The 21,123-nt window shown below is 45.3% G+C and overlaps 1 protein-coding gene across 1 annotated transcript in view; it reads left to right on the top strand.

The window, feature by feature from the left end:
* Positions 1-21,123, top strand: part of ABCB11 (ATP binding cassette subfamily B member 11) — a 443,062-nt gene that overhangs the window by 103,228 nt on the left and 318,711 nt on the right. Inside the window, exon 3 of the mRNA XM_069225280.1 lies at positions 10,362-10,380. Coding sequence (XP_069081381.1) covers positions 10,362-10,380 — 19 coding nt within the window. The remainder of the gene's footprint in view (positions 1-10,361; positions 10,381-21,123) is intronic.

Here is a 21,123-nt window from a genome sequence, read left to right as displayed (position 1 = left end):
CTTGATTTAGAATATTGACAATTTCACAGGTCCACTCAGAGGAATAACAGCTCTGTGTGTGGCACAGTTGATAGCGGGTACCCAGGCTGGGAAAGACCTACTTAAGTTAACAGGGGTCAAGGTGCATGTAAGCCAGTGAAATAACCTAGCAAACTAAATCTGTTTTGTAGGGATCAATATTGTACTGTCAGAAATGGGGTCTTTAGTTGGCAGACCCCCTTTCCAAGCAAGGACCCTCACTCTAGTCAGGGTAAGTCACACACAATCCAAATTATCCTGTGCCCACCCTGTGGTAGCTTGGCACTGAGCAGTCAGGCTTAACTTAGAAGGCAATGTGTAAAGTATTTGTGCAACAAATCATGCAATAACACAGTATAACACCACAAACATATACCACACAGTGTTTAGAAAAATATAGAATATTTATCTTCAGGTCAAAACAATCAAGATTTGATGAGTACACGTTGAAATATCATTTTAGAGAATGATAAAAAGAGTCTTTAGTCTTTAAAAAGCAACAAGTGTCTCTTGCAAGCACAAAGTACCTGTTTGCGTTCAAATTCTCTGCAAGAAACCGAGAGAAGGAGATGCGTGGAAAATGGGGAGGTGTGCGGCAGTTTCTCCGGGCGCACACAGACGATGCTGCAATAATTTTCCATGCAGGGAAGACTTTGCATTGATTTCTGGTGCACTGACGCGGATCCTCTTCGGGTTGCGGGGTATTCGGACGCCCCGGGGACAATGAAGAGAAATCCTGGGTGTGCAGTACGAAGTCACAGGACCTGCGTCTCTCCGGTAGGTGATGCGGGGAAATTTCTGTTGCACAGCAGGTGCTGCGTCGATTCTTCTCGCAGGAAGTCGGGCTGTGTCATTCCAGCTCGGCTATGCGTCGATCCAGTGGGCCGTGCGTCGAAGTTCCAGTTGCAATGCTGGTGCTGCATCGATCCCCTCTCGGGGAGCCGGGCTGTGTCTTTCCAGTTCGGCGTGCAATGATTTTCTCACTGCGGTGCAGACTGTGTGTCGTTTCTGGCAGGATGTGCATCGAATTTCAGCCGCACAAGGAGTTCTTTGCAGGAGGAAGTCTTTTTGGTCCTGAGACTTCAAGGAACAGAAGGCAAGCTCTATCCAAACCCTTGGAGAGCACTTCTCAGCAGAGCCAGAAGACAGCAAGGCAGCAGGGCAACATCAGGGCAGCAGTCCTTTGTAGAATAGCAGTCAGGTGAGTCCTTTGGGCAGCTAGGAAGTTCCTCTTGGCAGGTTGCAGGGTCTGGTTCAGAGTTTCTTCACCAGTGGTACCTTGGACAGAAGAGTCTGATTTAGTAGGGTCAGAGGCCCTGTTTAAAAAACACAATGTGCCTTTGCAGTAGGGGAGACTTCAAAGAGTGGCTTAGAAGTGCACCAGGTCCCCTTTCAGCACCATCCTTTCTGCCAGGGTCCCAGTAGGGGGTTTGGCAGTCCATTGTGTGAGGGCAGGCCACTGTCCTTTCAAATGTGTCAGGCCCTCCACCCTCCCAGCCCAGGAAGACCCATTCAGTATGCAGATGTGTGCTGGTGTGACTGAGCATCCTGTGTTTGGGGTTGTCTGAGTGAAATGCATAAGGGAGCTGTCAATTAACCTAGCTAGACATGGATTGTAAGGCACAGAAGGATTTAAGCGCAGAGAAATGCTAACTTTCTAAAAGTGGCATTTCTTAAATAGTAATATTAAATCCAACTTCACCAGTCAGCGGGATTTTGTATTACCATTCTGGCCATACTAAAAATGACCTTGTTACTCATTTCAGATCAGAATCTACCACTCAAACAGTATATGAGGGTAGCCCTAATATTAGCTTATGAAAGGAGCAGGCCTCACAGCAGTGTAAAATGAATTTAGGAGTTCTACACTACCATGACATATAAACTACACAGGTATATGACCTGCCTTTTACCTACATAGGACCCTACCCTATGGGTTACCTAGGGCCACCTTAGGGGTGACTTATATGTAGAAAAAGGAGAGTTTAAGGCTTGGCAAGTACTTTTAAATGCCAAGTCGAAGTGACAGTGAAACTGTGCACACAGACCTTGCAATGGCAGGCATGAGGCATGGTTAAGGGGCTACTTATGTGGATGGCACAATGAGTGCTGCAGGTCCACTAGTAGCATTTAATCTGCAGGCCCTGGGCACACGTAGTGCACTTTACTGGGGACTTACAATTAGATTAAATAGGCCAATTGGGTATGAACCAATGCCACCATGTTTTAAGGGAGAGGGCATATTCACTTTAGCACTGGTTAGCAGTGGTAAAGTGCACAGAGTCCTAAAAACAGCAAAAACAGTGTACAAAACGCGGAGGGAGTCAGGCAAAAAGTTAGGGGTGACCACCCTAAGGCATGTCAGGTCTAACAGACACACTCATATTAAGAGGTGAAGAGAGGAAGTGTCCAATAACGCTCGCTTTGATGGTGGAAAGTGAAAGGGTAATTAATACACAGGCAATACAATTTAATTGAGCACTATTTGATTGAATGGAATAGGCAACAGTTTTACTTGCATGTTTTATTTCTCAATCTAGGCATACAATTCCTTCATACATTTTAAGCACTGGAACGCGCGCAACGCTAGAAAAGCTGCGGCCATCCGCAGTGTTGGACTTTTGCTTATGCAGGGTCATCCCCAGTCTTTTTTGCCTCCTGCCTCCTAATTTTTTCTGACATGTTGCTGTTGGCTTTTCGACTCTGAGCACTTTACCACTGCTAACCAGTGCTAAAGTGCATATGCTCTCCTGTTTAAATTGTATGTAAGTGGTTTATCCATGATTGGCATATTTGATTTACTAGTAAGTCCCTAGTAAGGTGCACTAGAGGTGCCAGGGCCTGTAAATCAAATGCTACTAGTGGGCCTGCAGCACTGGTTGTGCCACCCACATAAGTAGCTCTGTAATCATGTCTCAGACCTGCCACTGCAGTGTCTGTATGTGTAATGTTACACTGTAAATTCGACTTGGCAAGTGTACCCACTTGCCAGGCCTAAACCTTCCCTTTTCTTACATGTAAGGCACCCCTAAGGTAGGCCCTAGGTAGCCCCAAGGGCAGGGTGCAGTGTATGGATAAGGTAGGACATATAGTAATGTGGTTTATATGTCCTGACAGTGAAATATTGCCAATTTCGTTTTCACTGTTGCAAGGTCTGTCTCTCTCTCATAGGATAATATGGGGGCTACCTTTAAATATGATTAAAGTGTAGATTCCCCTAGAGAGTAGATGGACATGTGGAGTTTGGGATCCCTGAACTCACAATTTAAAAATACATCTTTTAGTAAAGTTGATTTTAAGATTGTGCGTTTGGAAATGCCACTTTTAGAAGGTGAGCATTTTCTTGCTTAAACCATTCTGTGACTCTGCCTGGTTTGTGGATTCCCTGTCTGGGTCAGTTTGACAGCTGGGTTGTTTTTCACCTCGCACCAGACAGTGACACAAAGGGAGCTGGGGTGTGATCTGCATTTCCTGATTAGCCATCTCTGCTAGGAGGGAGGGGTGGAGTGGTCACTCTCATCTGAAAGGACTGTGCCTGCCTCTGACAATGCTGTCTCCAGCCCCCTGGTGTGTGTCTGAGGCCTTGCCTGGGCAAGGCAGGATTTCACAAGAAGGTGTGAGTCCCCTTTGAAGGAAGGTGACTTCAAAGACTAAAATGGGTATAAGAAGGGCACCCAAACTTACAAACTTTAGAAACACTTCTGGAATCAAGGGGAACCTCTGCCTGGAGAAGAGCTGATCGCTGAGGAACAAGTGCTGCCCTGCCTGTGACTGTGCTTTGTGGAGCTTTCCTGCAGTGCTGCTTCTGCCAGAGTAAGAGGGCAAAGACTGGACTTTGTGTGCCTTCCATCTTGAAGAAGAAATCTCCAAGGGCTTGATGTAGAGCTTGCCTCCTGTTGTTGAAGTCTCAGGGATAGCAAAGACTTCTTCCTGCCAGCACCTGGAGTCTCTGGAGAGACCCCTACTCTGCTCTGTGGTGCCCTTCCAGTTCCTGGGACCCTGAAAGGAGAGGCTGGCAGCCTAAGGACAAAAATACACGCACTGAGCGCCGTGCGGAGAAAAGATCGACGCGAATCCGATCGCGGCTGAGAAAACGACGCGACGCCGGTTCCGCAGCTGAGAAACGACGCCGCAGGAAACGCGACCGAAAAACCGACGCCCGGAGCAGGAGAAACGACGCGCAGCATCGCTGACGGAGGCTGAGAGATCGCACCCTGCGCCGCGGGACTTTCGGATCGTCGTGTGGCTGGCTTTTTCAACGCGCACCGCCGTGCCGAGTTGTTTTCGACGCACACAGCCGTGCAGGGTTACTTTCGACGCACACCGCCCGTGCGGGGTTATTTTTGACGCAAACCAGGTACATTTACATGCTAGCAGCGCTAGTGTGTTGTTACAACTACCTAAAGACTCTTTTTATTTTAAACCTTTAAAAAATCATAACTTGACTTGTGTATGTTGGATTTTTGTCGTTTTGGTCTTGTTTTGTCTAGATAAATATTTCCTATTTTTCTAAACTGGTGTTGTGTCATTTTGTAGTGTTTTCATTAAGTTGCTGTGTGTGTTGGTACAAATACTTTACGCCCAGCACTCTGAGGTTAAGCCTACTGCTCTGCCAAGCTACCAAGGGGGTAAGCAGGGGTTAGCTGAGGGTGATTCTCTTTTATCCTAACTAGAGTGAGGGGCCTTGCTTGAACAGGGGGTAACCTGACTGTCAACCAAAGACCCCATTTCTAACATTGGTGACCAGCGGTCGGGATTTGGACTTGTATTTGTACTTGGCATACAGTAATTAAGTGTACACTACTGTTTTGATCTCAGACCACTACGTGACCACATACTACTTGTTTGGTGATCTTTTGATTTTTCTCTTAAGGACTCTTTTTGTTCTACTTCCATGATTTTGCTGATCCCTTGACTGATTCTTTTTACTTCATTGGGAACTTATTTTCTGCCTTTGGAACTTTGCACTTGTGACCATCATGTCTCAATCTGGAGATGCAACAGCTGGAGCTGTGTCTGAAATGGAGAAACTGAAGGAGTACTCAGTTGCTCAATTGAAACAGTTCCTTAAAGATCTTGACTGTCCCACTGAGAGCTCCACCAGGGAGGGGGTGACAATCAAGAAGGCTGGAGGGCACACAGAGGAGGAGAATATGGGTGGGGAAGTGCAGAGGATACACAGTGGTGTAGTGGAAGAACCTGTTACGCCTGGGGGGAGGGTCCCCAGGAGGGATGGCAGGGTGTCACCCAAGGGTCTGACTCCTGAAGAGTTACAGGACAGACAGGCAGAAAGGGTTCGCCGGTTGGAGGCAGAAAAGTTGAGGATGCAAAGGGAGTATGACAAGTGGGAAGAGTTGGAAGAAAGGAGGAGGAATTTAGAGATTAAAAAAATGATTTATGCTTACGAGCTTAAATTGAAAGAGCTGGAAGTCATGAGGGCTGAGTCCAGCTGGAATGGTGGCAGCAACAATTGTATATCCAGTGATGCTGCAGAAGTGCACATGCCCAGAGAGGTGGTGCCCTACTTGAAGGAGGGAGTTAACACACGCCAGGAGGTTCAGGGGTATGAGGTAGCTCCAGTGATGCACAGGGTCCCTGAGGTGGATTGGGGAACTGGCATGGGGAGTCATATTCCTACTGGTGGGAGGGACACTCTACTGACTCTAGGTGAGAGTGACAGGGAGAGGGGTTCCCCCCAGGTAGAAGTCCTGGTTATGGAGTGTGAAAACATCCCAGAAGAGTGTGGGTTGAGTGTCAGGGACAGTCAGGTACTGTCTCACCAGTCTCAGGAGGGTGATGTGGGGTGCTTTTTCAAGGCAGAGTCACTGGATGGTTGGGTGAAGGGTACTTTGGTTAATTCATGTGAGGGGCTGAGTGATGTAATTGCTGGAGAGCATATGTCTAGTCCTTATGTTCCAGAGCTATGCCAACACCAGGTGGAGTGTGAGTTCTCTGACCCCAGGGAGCTTACAATGGAGGCAGACTTCTGGGTGAGTACCAGAGAGTCTGAAGAGGCATTTGGGGGTGCTCCTGAGAGGAGTGGTCTAGGTAGTTCCCAACCAGGTGAGGTAGGGAAGGATTGTAGTGTCCCAGGTAGGTCCCAGTGTAGTGGGATGGGTGAGGGACCCCATGTCCAGTCTCAGAGGAGAGGGAATGGGGATGGGTTGAGGCCCAAGGTGCCCGAGATCCGGTCCCAGGTCCTGGAGGGTTCCCTGCGGGAACACCAGGAAGGGAGCCTAGCCTGTACCATAGGGCCATCTGTTGAGGGAGACCCCACAGTGTCAGGAGAACTTGGGGTGGCGGCTGTAGCCAGCGTCCCACCAGTTCTGGTGTCTGGCAGTACCACTCCTAGTGAGGGGGTGCAGAAGTCCGGACAGAGGGTTGAGAGGGGGTTGCGGACCCCAGTGGAGAACCTGGAGGGTCAGGGGTCAGCTCTGAGAGCAGAGCCCCCCATGAATGACCTTGGTGAGACCATTTCTGGGTTGGGGGGAATCCAGACTCTGTCAGATGGGCAGAGGTCAGGAGACCTGCGCCAGCCAGACTCTTGTGTGGCCCTTCGGGACAGTGTGTCCCTTGAGGGGGGTAAGTGTGCCCCCCTGGAAGTCCTGGTGTGCCAGGCAATGGTTCAACCGCAGGGTGGTGACTCTGGGTTGAATGATCCGGTTCAGGGGGTAAACTCTGACCTGATGGGGGGTAAGTGTGCTCCCAAGGAAGTCCTGGTGTGCCAGGCAGTGGTTCAACCGCAGGGTGGTGACCCTGGGTTGGATGACCAGGTTCAGAGGGTAACCTCTGACCTGGTAGGGGGTAGGTATGCCCCCCAGGAAGTCCTGGTTTGCCAGGCAGTGATCCAGTCTGTGGGTACAGACCCTGGATTGGGAGGCCAGGTTAAGGGTGTCCCCCCTGACCTGGAGGAAGGGGCTACTGCTAACAGTGCCCCTACCATGTTGTCTTCTGGGGGGGTCACTCCTAGTTGGGTGGTTCAGGACCCCAGGGGAGAGGGCAGGGGGAGGGAAGCCTCACCCCTGGCCCTAGTCCAACCTGAAGGTACAGACCCCAGGTTGGAGGATCAGTTGCAGGTTAACCTCCCTGCACTGATGGAAGAATTGTGCAGGACTGCTTCTACAAGCACCCTGACAGTTTTTGACTCTGGGGGTGCCGCTTCTGCAGGAAGGGTACAGAGCCCCAGTGGGGAGGACCAGGGTCAGGTTGTCATCCCTGACCTGGTGGAAGAGAGAGTGGTCAAAGGGTGCCAGGCACCTGGGGCTACCACCCCCCACTCTCCACAGTCACAGTGGTTAGAGAGGCCTGAGGTCGGGCTCTCATCCCTGACAGTTGTCTGGGGCCACTGTGGCTTGCTGTCCTGGTGGACAGAGTTGCCCCTGGGGGGGGGAGGACGAGAGTCACACCCCGGGGGTGGAGTGGGCAACACCACTGTGTTGGCCCTGGTGGTACTATCTGCCCATTGCAATACATCTGTGAGCAAAGTAAAGTTAGGTGTTGCACAGATGATGTCTGTAGATGTGGAGAAGGGTTCCCCATGGGTTAGCTTAGTGGGCCCTGAGAGTATGGACAGAGGGATCCAACTGGAGTCAGGAAGGCGTAGAACTGGAACATGCCCCTGCTGTTGTGGGCCTGGGTCCCTGTTCTATCGCCCCAATCAGGGAAGTACATCAAGGTATTGATTGTTCTCCCCTGGCTTTAGGCTGGTAGGGGGTCGTGTTGGACTTTTGCTTATGCAGGGTCATCCCCAGTCTTTTTTGCCTCCTGCCTCCTAATTTTTTCTGACATGTTGCTGTTGGCTTTTCGACTCTGAGCACTTTACCACTGCTAACCAGTGCTAAAGTGCATATGCTCTCCTGTTTAAATTGTATGTAAGTAGTTTATCCATGATTGGCATATTTGATTTACTAGTAAGTCCCTAGTAAGGTGCACTAGAGGTGCCAGGGCCTGTAAATCAAATGCTACTAGTGGGCCTGCAGCACTGGTTGTGCCACCCACATAAGTAGCTCTGTAATCATGTCTCAGACCTGCCACTGCAGTGTCTGTATGTGTAATGTTACACTGTAAATTCGACTTGGCAAGTGTACCCACTTGCCAGGCCTAAACCTTCCCTTTTCTTACATGTAAGGCACCCCTAAGGTAGGCCCTAGGTAGCCCCAAGGGCAGGGTGCAGTGTATGGATAAGGTAGGACATATAGTAATGTGGTTTATATGTCCTGACAGTGAAATATTGCCAATTTCGTTTTCACTGTTGCAAGGTCTGTCTCTCTCTCATAGGATAATATGGGGGCTACCTTTAAATATGATTAAAGTGTAGATTCCCCTAGAGAGTAGATGGACATGTGGAGTTTGGGATCCCTGAACTCACAATTTAAAAATACATCTTTTAGTAAAGTTGATTTTAAGATTGTGCGTTTGGAAATGCCACTTTTAGAAGGTGAGCATTTTCTTGCTTAAACCATTCTGTGACTCTGCCTGGTTTGTGGATTCCCTGTCTGGGTCAGTTTGACAGCTGGGTTGTTTTTCACCTCGCACCAGACAGTGACACAAAGGGAGCTGGGGTGTGATCTGCATTTCCTGATTAGCCATCTCTGCTAGGAGGGAGGGGTGGAGTGGTCACTCTCATCTGAAAGGACTGTGCCTGCCTCTGACAATGCTGTCTCCAGCCCCCTGGTGTGTGTCTGAGGCCTTGCCTGGGCAAGGCAGGATTTCACAAGAAGGTGTGAGTCCCCTTTGAAGGAAGGTGACTTCAAAGACTAAAATGGGTATAAGAAGGGCACCCAAACTTACAAACTTTAGAAACACTTCTGGAATCAAGGGGAACCTCTGCCTGGAGAAGAGCTGATCGCTGAGGAACAAGTGCTGCCCTGCCTGTGACTGTGCTTTGTGGAGCTTTCCTGCAGTGCTGCTTCTGCCAGAGTAAGAGGGCAAAGACTGGACTTTGTGTGCCTTCCATCTTGAAGAAGAAATCTCCAAGGGCTTGATGTAGAGCTTGCCTCCTGTTGTTGAAGTCTCAGGGATAGCAAAGACTTCTTCCTGCCAGCACCTGGAGTCTCTGGAGAGACCCCTACTCTGCTCTGTGGTGCCCTTCCAGTTCCTGGGACCCTGAAAGGAGAGGCTGGCAGCCTAAGGACAAAAATACACGCACCGAGCGCCGTGCGGAGAAAAGATCGACGCGAATCCGATCGCGGCTGAGAAAACGACGCGACGCCGGTTCCGCAGCTGAGAAACGACGCCGCAGGAAACGCGACCGAAAAACCGACGCCCGGAGCAGGAGAAACGACGCGCAGCATCGCTGACGGAGGCTGAGAGATCGCACCCTGCGCCGCGGGACTTTCGGATCGTCGTGTGGCTGGCTTTTTCAACGCGCACCGCCGTGCCGAGTTGTTTTCGACGCACACAGCCGTGCAGGGTTACTTTCGACGCACACCGCCCGTGCGGGGTTATTTTTGACGCAAACCAGGTACATTTACACGCTAGCAGCGCTAGTGTGTTGTTACAACTACCTAAAGACTCTTTTTATTTTAAACCTTTAAAAAATCATAACTTGACTTGTGTATGTTGGATTTTTGTCGTTTTGGTCTTGTTTTGTCTAGATAAATATTTCCTATTTTTCTAAACTGGTGTTGTGTCATTTTGTAGTGTTTTCATTAAGTTGCTGTGTGTGTTGGTACAAATACTTTACGCCCAGCACTCTGAGGTTAAGCCTACTGCTCTGCCAAGCTACCAAGGGGGTAAGCAGGGGTTAGCTGAGGGTGATTCTCTTTTATCCTAACTAGAGTGAGGGTCCTTGCTTGAACAGGGGGTAACCTGACTGTCAACCAAAGACCCCATTTCTAACACGCAGTCTATGGGAAGCACTCAGTAGCACGTTCTCTCAGTGCCTTTCTATTAGCAAATGTGCTACACAAATACAGTGGAGTGGGCGAGTAGGTACAAAAGCTGAAGTAAGCTTCAAAAGAGAAAAACAGACAGGTTGTATATTCTTCTGGCTAAAACAGGTCCCCTTCTTTCTTTAACTGGATATATTATGCTTCGATTTCCACACTCGCTGATGAAACATGTTGTGATAGGAAGGTCACCCAACAAGCTGACTCGGCCTTTCATACTTCAAGGCTGTAAGACATTAAATTAAGTAATATTAGCACCTGCTATTTCAAAACCTTAGAAAAGCCATAAGAAAAGTATGAAGCGCTACAACAGAAGCAATTGCTATTTGGAACTGTCGTCAAGGTTTGCTAGCTGTGATCCATAACATGGGAATTGTCAGTTCCATCCACTATTTAATATGAAACATTTCCTTCCATTAATGCTAATTCTAGTTATTTTTTTCTTTCTTACAGATAAGTTAAAGGACTCAGGGTAAGTTATAGTAATATTAACTACTAGTACAATGTGTGATTTTGGTTTCAAAATACCGCCATAAAAAACACATTTTGGACAGCAAAATGGTAGGCATGTTTGAACGCAAGGAGTGAAGTAAATCATTGGGGGTCTAATCACAAAACATTTTTGGCTGAAAGTATTACATGTCCTTGAAGGTAATAAAGAATGTGCGTAATACAAACATCTTTTAACGCCATAGTATGAAAACGGACCTGAGAGGTGGTAATGTAGAGCCGGAATATTTCAGGATGTTTGTTGTATTGCAATTTGTTGTGGTGGTGATGTGCTGCTGTGTATTTTTTGCTACATTATTACACTGTTTTGTGGTTTACTATGGTTGCTGTGTCGCGTTCTCTTTTCCCCGCTTAGTGTTGTGCTGTGTTTTTTTGTTGTTATTGAGCAAAGTTCTATATAATTATGCAGTATTTTGCTGTGTTCTGTACCTACTACAACCATTTTCACGTCATCATCCAAAACCAGTACATCATTTTTATATTCCAGTGACGAACGCCCACCTGCATGTAAGATGGTAAAATACCGATGTCGCATCTCTTTATTTGAGAAACCCGTTAACCCCAAAACTGATAGGGAGACTGGTCTTAACTTTGCACATTAAGAGCTCAATTGTTGTGGCCTGATCCTAATGTCTGTAGGTTTATCCATCTGACCTCGTTTTCCACATATTAGATTAATTTCACTGTTTTTAAAGTTTGATGCCGTGTATTATGGAATTGCATGATGAGATGTAACATACTCTGAGCTGTGTAATGATGACCAAGAAATGTAATGTAGAGATTTTGAACGTGCACTTCTACTCATCAGAAATATGTCTCTAAGATAACAATATTTATGTTTTCAGTTCTCACTGTTCGAAGCATTTTCTAGTTTATTTATTCCTGAAGTGGAAAGATGAGGCAGGCCACGTCTCTTATGGTAAGAGGATAAGGTAGTTCAATTCTAATTAAAATAGAAACAGAACCATTGGAATTTTGTCTTCAGTGGATCCCCTAACAATCCAATGTTCGAATAAACAATTAAACAGCCAGTTCTCAGTGGATACGATGGTAAAATGCATGTATATCATCTATTCCAGAGTGGAAGAGGATGGTAGTTCAGTAATTTGTAGGTAATAGGATAAGGTAGTTCATGAATGAAGGATAAAGGATGAGTGGCTAAAGGAGTGACATTCTAGTAGGGTTAAAGAGTAGGGAACCCCATCTATCAAATCACATAATGACTGAATTCTTGCCTTTGACCTTATAGAATGCTCTGCTGTCTTTAGCTAGGTCTTGCTTTTCAAATATCGCACAAAAGCATGCATCCATTTCTATTGAATATCTTGGTGTCATCACCATACACATGGAACTGGACCACAGTTTGATGATGAAGAGTGGCCAGTGGTTGCATGCAGATGTTAAAACGAAACTGAGACAAAATTGATTGCTGATGGACACCACCAATGACCCTCGGTGAATTGGAAATGTATGGATGTTGGATTCTATGACTTAATAATCTCATTCAGTTCTGGTCTGTGCCTGAGATACTAACCTCTTTGATCATGGACAGAGGAATGGAGTGATTGATTGAATTGTAGGACAAGGAGAGTAATATAGAACAATAACCCAGTATTTACGCACACTATGATTTTTCAGCATATCTTCTAACTTAGAGGTGGCAACTGCCTGAATTTAATCAAGGGAAGCCAACCCTTTCTGTATGTTATTGAAGCGGACTACATTTTCTCAGTTAAATCAATAGGGGGGTGGAATGGAAATTATTAAGGCATGTTGGAGGAAGAGATTTTTTCAGAAGATGTTTTATACTTGCTGATTTACAAGGTATAGGGACCATCCCACTGCTCAAAGAGCTGTTGATCAAGGCAAACGACTGGATCAAACACAGGCCTAGGACTTACTCAATCTGATGAACTGCTAGGGTAATTCAGTTCTCATTAGAAAACAGTATGACAGATTAGCCATCACCGGGCGAATTAACTGATAAAAGGATGAGGTATTACGATCCTAGTAGGGTGAATAGGGATTTAGGTCTACCAAGTGTGAACGTTTGGGTCCGTTCAGTTTTCCCTTGTTCAATAGGAAAGGGAGTTGAGTTCTTTGTGATTAAACAAGCAAGGCCGTTTATTATGAAGATTTTAAAAAAGAACTAGAGTGCTATGACCTGGTCATAAAGTTGTGCTAAAACTAAGGTTATATGGGCATTCACTCCTCTTTTAAACAGGCCTTGGAAACGCCGATAGATTGATCTAGCCATTTAATAAACGTAATTGCTTCTTCATTCATTGGAATGTTTTTACCTGTGATTGAATAGATGTGCGAGTGGGCAGATGTGAGAATGTGTCAATTTTTTTTGTATAAGTGAGTGCATGGAAGGATAATTGAAATAGTGACCGTTGCATGGATAAATACATACATTATCTTCCATCTATCACTATTCCACGTGATATCTAGTTGAAGTTAAAGATGCTGAGGCACACGTTCAGAGGAACAAATCAACATACCCAGCACTGTTACAAAAGATAGAGCGTACTGTAAAAAGATGAATTCTCATAAAATCACCCCAACTGTTTCTCAAAGTTACTAGGAAGAGTCGCAAAAAATATGAAATTATACTAGTTATGAACCAGGTGAAGAATACTGAAACACATATTTTTCCTACCTGGGGAACGTGCACGTAATGCTTCCTTGAAGTACCGTGATTTTACTTCAAAAGATGACTCCGTATGGAACGTTGTGTCCCATCACTGAAGGGTATTCCGATACGAGATGTCAGGAATTAAAAGCAAACAAACTCCAGTTGAAGTGGTAAAGATGGAAACACCCTCATATAAACGGGGCATTAAGTGTTATCGGAACTGGAAGTGTTGAAACACCAGACTGCTCACAGAACATCAATATTGTGCATTGTATCTCCAATATGGAGCCGTTTCTATTAATAGAACTCTGAAATTTCTACAGAAGATATAACTGAACAAGTAGTATCCACATGGGTGTATCTACCGCTTGCTGGTCTCGATAACCAAATACCCTTGTAATATGAGTGGTAAAGCAAAACATCAACTCATTTATTGAGGCATATTCAAGATGAAAAAGATTATGACTTCTAAGGAACGATTCTCCAAACCTGTTGGGAGAGAGAATACATTTTTGAATGCCCAGGGACCATCAAATGTTTGGATACAGCATCACAACTCGACCCTAGATATGCCTGCATTCAAGAGAACTTCAATAATTGTTGAGAAGTTACTTATTTCTTTTCATAGGATTTTTCTTCTTTTTCTGTTTCTTTTTTACTTTGTTAAACAGAATTTTATTCAACCTCTTTCTCTTCAATAAAAAGGTAATAAAGGCACTGTAGAGGCATTGCAGTTACTTACATAGTAAATAATAATATTACACATTAAAGGAGCCATTTTGGCATTTCACATGGTGTGGCCCACATGCTGTAGCCAAGAATACGAGGCATCTATGTACAACCTGTGCTTCACACAGCAAGATAATTATGCTGTAAGAAAAAAAAGATCAAAACTTTAATACTCCTCTTAAACGCCTGCAAAATCATAGGTGCGTAACTATATACAGAATTTTCGAAATCGACATAAGTAAGCCTGGGTTAATACCTCAAACGTGAAAAAGATGTTGGATCCTGGCAGCTTGTAAGATTACAAATGTGGAATGAGTGGCCACCTTCACTGCCTAATTTTAGCCGGTTGTGGGCGGTGAGGCCACCAGTGCTCATTTTTGAGGACAGGCACTTATTTATCCTCATCAGACTCTCACCCAGAGCAAGAGGGTGAATACAACACTGGGGGAAAGAAGAAGAAGAAGGAGGAAGAGAAAAATTTAAAAAACGTGACAAAAGGAGAAAGCAGAAACCCTGCAATAATGACATAAAGGGGCAGAGCCCCTATTTGTTACAAAGCCTTAGTATTTGCAACAGCATGCAGCAGCGTGTTGCTGAATAAAACCCTGGGCTCCACCACTTGGGGGCAGATTTAAGAGGCCCTAGCGCCACCTTACTGCCACCATAGCATAATTTTTTTGCCGCTAAGGCAGTGCTAAAGTGGTATTTTCCCTGCACCATATTTACAAAGTGACGCAATGGATGCATTGTGGCACTTTGTAAACCCTTACGCCATATTATGCCTGCGCCAGGCATAATGTATGCCAGGAGGCGTTCCCCCATTAGGGGGGGTGAAAATATGGTGCAAGGAAATTTAAGGGATTTCCTTGCGCCATTTTTTTCAGCACTTTTTACGCTTGCTCAGAGCAGGTGTTAAAAGAAGGCATACCATTATTTATAATGGGCCACTATGTACTCTGCAGGAATAGCGCTAACATTTTGGTGCTACTCCTGCAGAGTACATCTATAGTGTCATAAAATGACGTTATTGCCCCCTGCCCTTTGCCATTGTGCACCGTATTTTAAATACGGTGCACACATGGTGGCGGTACGAGGGTGCTGAGGGGCACAAGGAAAGTGGCGCTGCACTAGGTACAGTGCCACTTTCCTTAAATATGCCCCTTATTCTTTTACAAATTAATCAATAGTCACTTTAGGATTCCCCTCTACTGTGTCCTACTGACGATTTAAGAAGAATTATGTGTACGTGCTTTAGCAACCGGAACTTGTATGCATTTGCATTCTGTCTCATAAGAAAACATCAGACTAGTGCTAATAAGTTAAACTAATGACACTGAAAGCATCCCGATCTGCAGATAGAATGTTATGCTAGAGACTATCAACAGGAGCCCAAGATATTGTGAGACCCTGCGGGTGGTCATATTGGGGTCCTCGTCTCAGTCTCCACATAGAAAACTCAATATGGCAGCAATAGTGGGCCGTTGGCCCAGTACCAGGCACCAACAAAAAAAAAAAAAAAAAAGAAGATGTATGGCAATATTTAAAGTGCTTACCAAACACTAGGGGCCACAAGAAGAAAAAAATCTGGAAGAAGGAAAAAAAATGAGATCTCGAGTGCAAACCAATTTATGCAAGTGGGAGCCTTCAAGTAGAGTTCCTGGAGCAACAAAGGAAAACGCAGATAATCTGAGAAAAAAAAGTCCGATAATTTCCTTTTTGAAATAAAACACATAATAGACATTAATACCCAAACATAAAATAGTGTAGTGGACGTGACTATCATTAACTAGGATGCGCACAGGGTTTTTTTTACCTTGGAATACCATTTAGCATGGGCAGCCTTTGTTTCAAGGTAGCTTCTGTATTCACCAAATAGTCGCAACCCTTATATCTCATTCATTGGAATGAAAGCACTTTCTAGGCGGCAGAATAAGGAAGGCATTCCATTCCAGGACAGTGAGAAAGGAAACCTCAAACGAAGCGCATTGATGTAGATTTACAGAGGCAATGAAAAAAGATCTGGTTACGCCAGATCTACAAACGGATACGCAGTTTGTACACTTTGCTAATTTGAAGTTTCCCTTTTTCCGTAATATTTTTGTGGACTGAAACACGCGTAATGCATGACGTCGCTGTCCCCTCGCATTAGTCATGTTCGCTGCTGCGGTAGGAAGTTGAACAGGTAAGAAACGCTACTTGTTGGTGCACACAGTAGCAGCAATTTGTCATTTTTCTGAAAGACAACCTACCTGATTCATCGCAGAGGCATGAAAGCCTGCCGCAGGAATAATGAGCCTCACAAGGAAGAGATGTACTTTTGGAGTCAACATTTCCCTGATGGAGCCATTTATTCTTTGACAGTACAATATTAGCGTGGAAAAAAAACGCTAGCAAAGAGGAGTTTTTTCCTCATGGGAACGTATTTGCTCAATGCACTGATAAGTGATAACTGTATTTGCATGTAGGGATGATGAATTTAAAACGATGCCTAGATTAAGTGATGGATTTATAAATAGAACGGTCTTTAAGCATATTAGGTTAGTAGCAATGGTAAGTATCTGAAAAAATGTAGCGACCTTTACAGGGGTGTTTGTGAGACATCTGCAAAGGAACGTTTCAGTAGTTCAACGATGAGTTGTGCACTTTTTTAGCACTCTGGTGTCAAATACTTACACTTCTGTTACAATGAACGGCTACATTGAAAACGTACTTGTTTTTATAAAACGCCTCTGTTTTAGCTTTTAAAACCTAATATATTTGAAGTGCAGGTAGGAACAATGGGAGGAGAAATGTCAAAGCAAACAGATTTTAAATTGCTTCTCCAGTAAATGGTGATTTTTTGAGTGTGGTGAATGTGAGAACAACTCAACAGTCTGTTTGGTTTGTCCTATATCAGGATGATAGAGCCTGGTGTCCTTTCACTAATTATGGGGTCTGATGAATCTTTGCTTCTCAGTTCCAAGGGGTGAAGAGTAGCAGTTATCAAACTCATTAAATGGTTTCCATACAGCACAAATGTTACATAATAAAATTTCAAGTCAATTTATAGGGTTAAAAGAGTTTTATTACAGACTCAAATTCAGTGTATGTAAATGAGTCTAAAAAATATAGTGTAAATATATAAAATCACCAAATGAGAATTAAAACGTTGTACAAAGTTAAACTTAATTAGCATATACAAGACTAAAACTTTGATCACCACAATTCAAAAGATCAAAAAAAGCATGTGATTCTTGGTCACAAAAACAAAATTCTCCTGCCTAACCATTTAAACTAAAACCTAACTATTCTAATATTAAAGGAATATTTGAGAAAGATCTGCAATCAGAAATTCAGTAGAATATTCTGTCACAAGGGTTGTGATGGCATGAAGCCATATAGAAATGATGAGGTCTGTATGTCAGAAGGGTCCATACAGCTCTAAGAATACTGTAGGAAAGGGTCTGAATCTCTCACTAAATAAAACTTCCTTAAATCACAATTTCCAAAGGCAATGACATCACAGTCGAAGCTTCGCGATTGAAACCCTAATTAAATTAATTGAAAGTTACAATTTCCAAACCCCCATATATCTCATCCTGATACTCTTAAGTCTCAGGAATTTCCAAAGAATTACGGCTGCCAAGCTTCCAGAACACTCCTCTTTTCATCCTTGCGTAGTTCGTCCGAGGCTTTCTTACCTCTCACGCACAATAAGCTTCTTGTTGACTCCATCTCTGCATCTCGAATGAAACATTTAAGAAAAAAAAACAACCCACACTGTAAAAAGAAAATTATATGTGCAGGCCTTCAATCCATTCAGGTTAATCAAACATGAATAATTTTTCAGAAAATGAAATCCCAACACTACATATAACAATATACAAAATGTTTAAGCAAAACAATACTTTTAAAACGTTAGTTTTTAATAGATATTCATAAAACATTGATTAAATGTTAGAACCCAAGATGCACTCCACTTCTATGCTTTGCAGTGCAGGAATTACATAAACTACATTAAGGGGGTCATTCCGACCCTGGCGGTAAATACCGCCAGGGCCGGGGTCCGCGGGAGCACCGCCAACAGGCTTGCGGTGCTCCTTTGGGCATTCTGACCGCGGCGGTACAGCCGCGGCCAGAAACGGAAAGTCGGCGGTGTACCGCCGACTTTCCGCTGCCCAGGGGAATCCTCCATGGCGGCGCAGCTTGCTGCGCCGCCATGGGGGATTCCGACCCCCTCACCGCCATCCTGTTCCTGGCGGTTTCGACCGCCAGGAACAGGATGGCGGTGAGGGGTGTCGTGGGGCCCCTGGGGGCCCCTGCAGTGCCCATGCCAATGGCATGGGCACTGCAGGGGCCCCCGTAGGAGGGCTCCACTTTGAATTTCAGTGTCTGCTTAGCAGACACTGAAATTCGCAACGGGTGCCACTGCACCCGTCGCACACCTTCCACTCCGCCGGCTCCATTCGGAGCCGGCTTCATCGTAGAAGGGTGTTTCCCACTGGGCTGGCGGGCGGCCTTTTGGCGGTCGCCCGCCAGCCCAGTGGGAAACCCAGAATGACCGCCGTGGTCTTTTGACCGCCGCCCGCCAAGCTCGGAATGACCCCCTAAATGTTATACAGAATGTGCCCACCAAATTGTGACTACCCTGTCACATTCTTTATCCAGAGATGTAGTGGCACAGCCAAGCTATGCTCTTTCAGGGAGCAGTGTTCCCTTAGCACACTACTGATGTAGCCCCAAAAGGGATTGATGCTTAAATTAAAACAAAGTTTTTGTACCTTGTTAATCAATTCCGTGCCTCCATTAAAGTTTGAACAATATTAAAGAAAATGTAAATGAAGCTTATACGTTGAGTTTAACTCACTATTCTTTTAACGTTCTGATTCTTTCATTATTCATCATTTAGTTCCCACACTGTGGTTACACCATCTAAAGTGAGGTAAATCATACATCCCAATGCATTTTGGGAGGAGTGTCCTTCATGGGGGGATATTTTTCAATAAGGAAAAACCTAATGAACTAAATAACATTTTAACTGAATACAAGATCAGTACATAATTAATATACAAAAAGTATTCTCATGCGCATAATAAAAATTCATCAAACTGCATGATGGTTTTCACTGGCCAAAGATATGGCTTTTATACCTCTTTTCAGTGCATTTTCAAATGGGTATTGTGACAAACCGCTAACATTATTCATTATTTCTCATGTCCTGCAAATGTGAGTCATGACTGTATCTATGTGTGGGTCCTTAACTTTCAAACTCGCTCATTGCGTTTGTGTGTGTAGTTACAGATTCCAATTGTTAGAAATGGGTTTTTTGGTTGGCATCAGGTTGCCCTCTGTCCAAGCAAGAACCCTCACTCTAGTCAGGGTAAGTCACACACAATCCAAAATCAGCCTGTGCTCACCCTCCGGTAGCTTGGCACGAGCAGTCAGGCTTAACTTAGAAGGCAATGTGTAAAGCATTTGTACAATAAATCATACAACACCATAGCATAACACCCCAAAAATACACCACACAGTATTTAGAAAAATATATAATGTTTATCTGGGTATCTTCAGGTCAAAATGATCAAAGTTGCAATACGAATTTGTAAAGATATCACTGAAAAGTGATATAAAGTGTCTTAAGTCTTTAGAATATTAACAAAGTCTCTTTCAAGCACAAGTACCTGGTTTAGCGTGGAAAAATCTCCTCAGAGGGCCACAAGAGAAGAGGTGCGCGGAAAAAGGGTGTGTGCGTCGATTTCTCCCCAGCACACACGGACTTGCGTCGTTATTTTCCACGCGGGGAGGCCGCGTCGTTTTCCGGCGCGCGGACTGTCTCTTTCTGTGGATCGCGGGGATTACCAGATGTCCCGGGTCTGTGTGTGGATTTTCCTGCTTGTTCTCCGGCTGCGAGTCGGTCTGCGGGGCTGCGCGTCGAAATTACGATCTCACGGCAGGCGTTGCGTCGATTTCTCCTCTGGATGTCAATCTGCGGGGCTGCGCGTTGAAATTACGATCTCACGGCAGGCGTCGATTTCTCCTCCGGATGTCGATCTGCGGGGCTGCGCGTTGAAATTACGATCTCACGGCAGGCGTCGCGTCGATTTCTCCTCTAGAGGTCGGGCGGCGTTGTCCTTGCGAGGCCGTGCGTCGGATTTTCGATCGTCCCAAGAGCGTCGCGTCGATCAGCGTCTGTGTGCGGCGTTTTTCTCGCCGCCGAACAAGCTGTGCGTCGAAATGTTCGGCGCACGGAGCGTCCAAGTAAAAGAGAGAAGTCTTTTTGGCCCTGAGACTTCAAGGAACAGGAGGCAAGCTCTATCCAAGCCCTTGGAGAGCACTTTCACAGCCAGACAAGAGTTCAGCCAGGCAGCAGGGCAACAGCAAGGCAGCAGTCCTTTGTAGAAAGCAGACAGGTGAGTCCTTTGAGCAGCCAGGCAGTTCTTCTTGGCAGGATGTAGTTTCTGGTTCAGGTTTCTTCTCCAGCAAGTGTCTGATGAGGTAGGGCAGAGGCCCTGTTTTATACTAAGTTGTGACTTTGAAGTGGGGGTGACTTCAAAGAGTCTCTAAGAAATGCACCAAGTTCCCTTTCAGCTCAATCCTGTCTGCCAGAGTCCCAGTAGGGGGTGTGGCAGTCCTTTGTGTGAGGGCAGGCCCTCCACCCTCCCAGCCCAGGAAGACCCATTCAAAATGCAGATGTATGCAAGTGAGGCTGAGTACCCTGTGTTTGGGGTGTGTCTGAGTGAATGCACAAGGAGCTGTCAACTAAACCTAGCCAGACGTGGATTGAAGGGCACAACAAGATTTTAGTGCAAAGAAATGCTCACTTTCTAAAAGTGGCATTTCTAGAATAGTAATATTAAATCCGACTTCACCAGTCAGCAGGATTTTGTATTACCATTCTGGCCATACTAAATATGACCTTCCTGCTCCTTTCAGATCAGCAGCTGCCACTTCAACAGTGTATGAGGGCAGCCCCAATGTTAGCCTATGAAAGGAGCAGGCCTCACAGTAGTGTAAAAACTAATTTAGGGGTTTCACACTACCAGGACATATAACTACACAGGTACATGTCCTGCCTTTTACCTACACAGCACCCTGCTCTAGGGGTTACCTAGGGCACACATTAGGGATGACTTATGTGTAGTAAAAGGGGAGTTCTAGGCTTGGCAAGTACTTTTAAATGCCAAGTCGAAGTGGCAGTGACACTGCACACACAGGCCTTGCAATGGCAGGCCTGAGACAGGGTTAAGGGGCTACTGAGGTGGGTGGCACAACCAGTGCTGCAGGCCCACTAGTAGCATTCAATCTACCTGCCCTAGGCACATGTAGTGCACTCTACCAGGGACTTACAAGTAAATTAAA

Source organism: Pleurodeles waltl, chromosome 3_1 (genome assembly GCF_031143425.1).
Source record: "Pleurodeles waltl isolate 20211129_DDA chromosome 3_1, aPleWal1.hap1.20221129, whole genome shotgun sequence".
Lineage (NCBI taxonomy): Eukaryota > Metazoa > Chordata > Amphibia > Caudata > Salamandridae > Pleurodeles > Pleurodeles waltl.
This window is presented reverse-complemented; position numbering and strand designations above follow the sequence as displayed.